At 36.9% G+C, this 7766-nt stretch overlaps 2 protein-coding genes across 2 annotated transcripts in view; one reads left to right on the forward strand and one right to left on the reverse strand.

Annotated features, from left to right (window-relative positions):
- The window catches only part of atp2a2a (ATPase sarcoplasmic/endoplasmic reticulum Ca2+ transporting 2a), a 28393-nt gene extending 26453 nt beyond the window's left edge, over positions 1-1940 (forward strand). The window contains exons 21-22 of the mRNA XM_043247190.1: positions 1-12; positions 1315-1940. The exon at positions 1-12 is cut by the window's left edge and continues 109 nt beyond it. Coding sequence (XP_043103125.1) covers positions 1-12; positions 1315-1328 — 26 coding nt within the window. The 3' untranslated portion in view covers positions 1329-1940. The remainder of the gene's footprint in view (positions 13-1314) is intronic.
- A 61-nt stretch (positions 1941-2001) lies between these two features.
- On the reverse strand, positions 2002-7731 carry anapc7 (anaphase promoting complex subunit 7). The gene is made up of 11 exons (XM_043247194.1): positions 7515-7731; positions 7198-7387; positions 6150-6269; positions 5911-6022; positions 5668-5821; positions 4910-5052; positions 4702-4819; positions 4428-4624; positions 4052-4276; positions 3409-3559; positions 2002-3328 (listed from the first exon to the last, which is right to left on the reverse strand). Exons 1-11 carry the CDS (start codon positions 7613-7615, stop codon positions 3139-3141), a joined length of 1701 nt encoding a protein of 566 aa, XP_043103129.1. The 5' UTR covers positions 7616-7731; the 3' UTR covers positions 2002-3138.
- Between the last annotated feature and the right edge of the window lie 35 nt (positions 7732-7766).

Genomic DNA, 7766 nt, shown 5'->3' on the forward strand with positions numbered 1-7766 from the left:
ACCTGGAGCCCGGTAAAGACCTGGACCAGGAGCCCGACGAGAGAGGCTGGTCCCTCTCTGCATGCACCGAGGGCGTCTCCTGGCCCTTCGTAGCTCTGACACTCCCTCTAGTGGTGTGGCTGTACAGCACAGACACTAACATAACCCAGCAGCTCTGGTCCTCCTGACTGATCCCAGAGCTGCCTCAAGCTAACACATGACTCCAAATAACCAGAGAAGAAACATTAACAAGGAACAACAGTCACCTGTTCACATTTGCACACATTTAAGCCTTCTTTGTTTTTTTTTTTTTTTTTTTTTTTTTTAATGCGTGTATATATGTTTATCTATATATGGCATATTGATAGTATGTTGCTTTTTTTTTTATCATTCCATTTTAAGAACTTTTGGTTTCCTATTAAAGTTGTATATTTTCTCAGGTCCCCTTATGGCCTTTTTCGGAAGCTTAAAGTGAGGAGATGCAATATTTATCAGATTGCTTTGGATATTTTTGGCTCAAAGCTCTGAGATGTCTTTATAGCCTTAGAGCAAATGTGCATTTGGGTTATATTTAGATGTTTTCCACTGTAACGCCAGCCGCGCCGTTTCGGTTTCCTTTCCTCGCTTGAAGCAAAATGATTTCCTCTCTGCGTTATGTAGATTGCAGCTACCTCAGTTCAGTCGGTTGCTTTCTTATAACCCTTTTCCTGAATTTAGTTTTGCTCGGTAGAAGACGGCCTCGTTTAGCTGTTCAGTTTTATGTTGAAAAAAAAGAAACTGACGGTGTGTTTAGGATGTGCTTTGCACAATTTCTCTGAAGATGTTTACTTTTTCATGAGCTGGATGTATTTATAGGAACAGCGTAGTGATTATAATATTATAGATGAATTATTTTTACTGTAATGTGTATATGTATATACTAGGTGCTGAGTAAATGAACTGAGCACAAATGATCCCTTGTATTATATTCTGGGATTAAAACCTTGACATTAATACACATGACCTCTGAAACTATAAATGGCACAATTTATTCTCTAGGGGTCTGTTTTTTTTTGGTTTTTTTTAATGTCTTATTTCAGGTGACCGAGAGAAGTGCATGATTAAATTTGCTGTATTAAAACTAATTTCGTCTTGTGAGTACACCATCACAACCTTGTTTGATGTAACACGTTTATGTGCATTTGCCTCTACAGGAACTGTGTAACTCTCTAAAGAAGCGTTTAATCACGTCTAACTAGTTGCATGATATTTTATTTCTGTATGTATATTGTGTTCTTCATTTTGATCAAACGTGTCCTTATTTTCCCATCTTTCTCTCTCTCTCTTTTTCTCCAGCTCGGGATGATTAAGCCAATCCACGCTCTGTATTCCTTGCAGAAGCTGTGAGGTTTTCTTGACTTTAGTGCATGTGTTGTTTTCAGCAGCTCCACACATCTTTCTAGGCCTGCATGTCAACTGTGCTAAAAACCTAAGCATTGGCGTCATTAGTTTAGAAGAAGCTCTAGGATTGGGGAGAAAAAAAACAAACAAACAAAAAAAACTGATTTGAGCCGTTACAGCTCAGGTCAAACCCGGCAAGATTTGAAAATGCTCTTAAAATGTAACATTACAGCCGTTTTAATGGTGCATGTCTCCTTACGTTAGAACCTTTTGTATAGCGCTGCAATATTCAAAAAGAAAAATGATGTGAGAAAGGCATCGTTTTCGCCCTCAGATCTTTTGTGAGATATGTAAATTAACCAAAACTAATTGTTCTTGTTGCTTTTGCGCAGGGATGTGCAATATGTTTTAAAGCAGAGGCTCATTTCAGGTGTTAGGGGTGTGTGTGTGTGTGTGTGTGTGTGATGAGACAGACGGCCTTTTACAGCAGTTCCCATGGAAATGGAGGGGGGCGGTGCTGCAGAATCAGTGTTGTAATTATCACAATGAATTGTGGTTAATAAAAATGACATTACATGGTTGCACTGCCGTTTCTTTACCCGGTGTCAGCACTTTAGTTTGCGTTCACAAAATGATTCCGGATAGTAACAGAACGCCATGATTTTAATTCCAAAACATTTAAAAAATAGTCTTATTTACAGCAATTTAGAAACATTAAAAGAAGACAAACGATGAGAAAGGGCTACAGGAATGAATGACTGCATGCTGTTAAACATGTTCATGAATAAAGTTTTGTATTCACACCAAAATCCCCCACCCAAAAAAAATACGCAGAAAACAGATCGCGTTATCTTGAAATCACCACTTTGAAAGAGCATTAAACAAATGTACAATAAGTAGTTCTGTTAAACGGTTAATCGCACCCAAAAAAAAAAAAAGTTTCAAATATTTTTCTTTACATTGTGTGTAGTGTGTATATTTATTATGTATATATACACACAAATGCAGGTGTATATTTAAGAAAAAAAAACTGACAAAGTATATGAAAATAGATATATACACACATGCAAATACTTTTTTTTTTTCAAAATACATGTTGTACGTGTGTATATTATATATACATAAATATAAACCACACACATTACGTACAAATATGGATCATTTTTTAACAGAACTAAAAATAAAGAAAAATGGCTGAAAAGTGCTTAAATGTCAAAAAGGTGAAATATTCATAAAACACTTTCTTTTTTATTTTGGTGTGAAAGGTGACGATGTGTTTGTCACACTCACCAGAGAGGAAGAAAAAAAAAAAAAAGATTTTATGGGACTGAGGTTGATTTAAAGATGCCTCTTTAACGATCATCACTTTTACTGCAAATAGCTCAAAAGAGCATGCTAAATAAATTACAGGATTGACAAATCAGCAACTTTAAAACCCATGATGATTACCTACTGAGAGTAGTTTTTAGTAAATACATGCGTGTTCGGATCATACCATCCTTCTGCCCACACTCTTTGTAGTGCTGGATTCTCATAATCTTTTGATGTGAAAAAAAATGACAACTGGGAAATCTGAGGACAAGTGACCAAATGAATCAAAAAGCCAACAAAATGTCATCCACCAAGCCGACTAATGTCAGTGTCCGTAACTCCCCACCAGACGGCAGCAGTGAGCATTATGGCGTCTCTGCACTTACTTACACACACACACACACACACACACCTCAATCCAAGTGCGTGGATGTTTTCTCTGAAGAGTCTCTTAGGGAGGGCTGAGGGTCACTGCATGCCGAACCACTGCTCCTGATCGGCCCACTGCGCCGCCTCGCTGTCGCTGCCCTCCAGATCTCCTTCCTCCCCGCTGCCCTCCATATCATCACCGTCCAGCTCCACCGTGGCGTCCGTGGGACTCTCCTCCTTCTCCATCTTCTGCATGCCCTCCAGAGACTTCTGGTCATTTGGATCGAGGCTATAGAAGAGGAATATAGAGGTCAAGTCTGCGTGACTCTAATGTTTAAGATTTTAATCGTACAATGTGGCAGGCGTTACCTTAGCGCTATACTGTACTGGTCCATGGCCTCCTGATAGTCATTAACAGCTACGAGAAAATCCCCCAGCATCCTGTGCAGCACGCAGTCGCTCTGATTGGCTAATGTGTTTCGTAGAAGTGCTATTCCTTCCTCATACTTCTGTTCTCGACCTGCAATGAAAATGATTTAAATTTAGGTTATACTGCGTAACACTTTTAAAGCTCAAAAGAACAGTTCATAAAAAAAAAAAAAAAAATTACGCATACATATATACATATATATATATATATATATATATATATATATATATATATATATATATATATACATATATATATATATATCCTTAATTATGAAATTAAAAAAATTAAATAGAAAAAAACTACAATAATTGAATAAATTAAAAATGTCAAGTACAATAAAATATGAAAATCTATTAATTAGATATAATTAGTAATTGCATTATAATTAGTTAATTTAATAAAAGCAATAACAATAAGAACAATTTTACAGCAACAAATTAATTAAAATCGTACAATTAAAAATTAATATATTATTATTTAATCATAACAACTTAATAAAATAAATGTAAATGTAATAAAAGAATATATAACGGGCAAAGTTAAGATTCATCTAGAAAGGCGTGTGAATATTTAACGTACTGAGGAGCTCTGCTTTCTTCACGACAGCTTTGATATAGTCGGGCCGCTGAGCGAGGGCTTTGTCCAGCAGTGTCTTGGCCTTCTCCTGGGTCATGGGATCTTCCAGACACACTGTGGCCAGGATGGTGAGAGTTTGGGCGTTCGCTCCCAGGGTCTTGTAAATATTGTTAGCCATTCCCATAGCCTCCCGGATACCATTAGAGGCAAGATAACAGTCGATCAGACCTGAACACAAAACACATATCACTGTATTGTAGGGTTTGGCTAACCTCTACAATATATTTAACAGGCTAAGTATCTTTTATCGCACAAAACTATCACGACCATCCACGCAATTGCTGGAAACTATTATTTCTATTATGGTGACAGTCTTTGCCTTCGTAGCAGTCCAGCCGACAGGGTGCCAGTCTCATGGCTTCTCTGAAGTGTATGATGGCTTCCTGCACTCGGCCCATGTTCCTCAGCGCCACCCCCTTCAGGAGCAGCGCCTGCACGCTGTTGCTGTTCAGCTGGATGGCTTTAGCTCCCAGATACAGAGCGCGAGAGTAACGCTTGCTGTAGAAACTGTGACATCTGAGAAGACAGAAGAGCTTTCGGTCGCTTTGGAATCTCAAGACGTTTCAGACACATTAGGAGAAGGTCAAACTCACCCGGATATGACCCAGGGCTCAGCATGCTGGTCAGATATGTTGAAGAGCCGTCCTCCGAGAACCTCCACGTCTTCCAGATGACCCTCCCTGGCCATCAGATACCCGTACACATCCATACCTGCAAAACAGCACGATTGTTTCTTTCAGACCAACGGGAATCATAAAGCAACGCATCGAGATTGTCGAAGGATTTGTTAAGAGCGCGTACCTTTGATCAGGTAGGGGTCAAGCATCTGCGCCTGCTCGAACTTCAAGATGGAGTTCTTGGTGTCTCCGGCCCTGAAGTAAACATCCGCCAGAGTGACTAAAAGATCAACGTTGTCCCTCAAGAGCGACTTCTTCTCCAAAGAGCTGAGGGGAGATGAACAAGCGCTATAGATATGAATGATTCCTCACACTGTATAGAGGTGGTCAACTATTTTTAAACGAATAATCAAAATCTACACCAATATGATGTAATGTGATATATGATATGATAATATATAATAATATATAATATGAAATATGATATACAAGTTAATGGTAAAAAGCTGAACTAATAACAAATAAATTAGATAATTTAAATCATAAAATGTTGCTATGTTAAATGTTAAATAGCTGAAAAAAAAGTAAAAATACCATAAACCTACAACTTCAAAAGTGTAATAATTCATAATAAATAATTCATAAATAATTCTAAATATTAATAAATATGATCACATCAGTCAAATAATGCTATATCAAATAAATCTGTTAAAAAACGATTGATCATTTGTTCAAGAAATCAAATGAATATTACATGAAAACATAAAATGTAAATATTAAAAATATAGCCTAGGCAACTAACTGAAAAAAAATGTTAGTAAAATGCTAGAAAAAAAAGCTAGATACAAACATAAATATAATAATAATAAATGACGAAAGTGCATCATATTATTAAAACTTACTGTATGCAAATAAAAGATTATTTAAAATACTAATAAATACCAGATCGTGTTGATGGCTCTCTGATTGTCTCCTCCGTGTATAAAAGCATGTGCTTTAATCCAGACAGAAAGCCAGTCAAGATTTGGGATGCTCTGAATCACGTCCATCGTCATGGAAGCGACCTCTGCCCCCTTCACCGACAGAGATAGAAGCCCTGCAGTGGACCAGACCGGACCGTGCTTTAATGTTGGGTTCAGACAAAAAAAAGCAGCTTCACGTGAACGCCGCTGTACTCTTACTGACCGATAATAGCATCGAGAGCCAGAGGACACTGTCTCAAGACCTCCTTATAGCTGGTGACAGCTGAGCGCTCCTGACCAGCCTTTCTGTAAAGATTCGCCAGCATCATGTTGATCTGGAATTCAAGACAAAGCGCTCTTTTGTAGCAGTTATACGTGTTAATAATTATGCTGACATTTAACTGGATAGATCCACACACACACGCACACACGTAAATCTAATGAGAGTGTGTGAAAACACACCTTTGGCGTTCTCTGGCGTGAAGGAATTCCCTCCAGCACTGATATGGCATCTTTATCCAGCTTCAGAATAGTGTAACACTCTGCGATTTTATATTTCACTTCAATCTCTGACGGCAAGTTCTGTAGGCGATGAACAAAGAGTTGGTTAATTACATTAAACTTCCAAATTCAAAGAGGAACATACGAAATATGGCAGACATAAAATATCACCAAAACACCACAGCAACTACAAACAATACGTTTTTGTCTTTTAGTTTGTTCATGTGTTGTGTACAGGCTATTTTTTTATTTTATGTTTTTGGACCCCCTTGAAAATCAAGGGGCTATCAATTCAGTAAAATCCAGTATCATTTTGCATAGTATCACTATAAACTACTTTTTATGATCTTTATATTTTCTGACAAAAAAATAATAAAATATTTTTATATTACATTATATTATACTATACATGCTATACATGTTAAGTAAGTCTTTTAATTATAAGAAAATAATTATTTTATTCAATGATGCGTTAGATCAATTATTAAGTTATAAAGTGACTTGACTTTTGGTAACTTTTTAGTTTTTATGAAAGATAGAAAAAATAAATAAATAATAATAATAATAATATAAAATATATATAAAAAAATAATATATATATATATATATATATATATATATATATATATATATATATATATATATATATATATATATTTTTTTTTTTTTTTTTAATTATTATTTATTGTTTGTGTGTGTAAATATATAAACAATTATTCCATACATTTCATAATACAGAGCCTTGAAAAGCACTAGAGATGTATTCAAAACAAAAAAGACCAAAAAGTCTGTATTGTAATATAATATACTTCAAAATATTTTTTTTTTAAGTGGTGGCTGATACAAAGTCATCACAAGTAAAAAAAAAACATATATTAGTCATAAGTTATGAAATACAGCTATAGTAACTGTTTAGTTTTAGGTGACCCAAGTACACAAACCAAGGCAAAAACTATTCAAGTTCTGTTAATAAAGCAAGCTGCGGTGTCGGTGGTGGTTTAGAGCTCACCTGAGCCTGCACCGCAGAGGTTGTGCCTCCTGTGCTGGATGGACGCACTTTAGATGTTTTGCTGATAACTTTCTTCTGCTGTAAAGCCATGTTATACTTACAGGCTGCGTTCCTGTACTCTTTATCGTGGAAAATAGCATCGGCGTGGTACACCAGCAGCTGGTACTTCTGAGACGGCGAGAAAAGCTCCCTGAAAAAGACATGAATTGTGTGTCTAATAAATAAAGCCGTTGTATTTTAATATTATCTGGGTGGACACGCTTCGCAGGCGACAGCTCGCAGGTCTGTTTATGCAGAGAAGCACCTGAGCTACTCACGGGTTGTTGGTGCTCATGGTCAGGAGTAAACTACTGATGATCCGGACATTGGAGTGCAGCCCGGCCGCTGCCATATCCCGCACATGATCGATCACGTTCATCTCCAATCGATTAGCTTTTAATTACAAAGCACAATTCTGGTTAATAGATGCGTCGCGACACGGCGGAAGACGCAGCAGGGCTACAGAGAAGAGTTTTTTAAAACGGCAGGAAATTACGTTCTTTCAAAATAAAAGTCGGACGGCAACAAAT

This window comes from Puntigrus tetrazona, chromosome 8, assembly GCF_018831695.1.
Source record: "Puntigrus tetrazona isolate hp1 chromosome 8, ASM1883169v1, whole genome shotgun sequence".
Taxonomy (NCBI): Eukaryota; Metazoa; Chordata; class Actinopteri; order Cypriniformes; family Cyprinidae; genus Puntigrus; species Puntigrus tetrazona.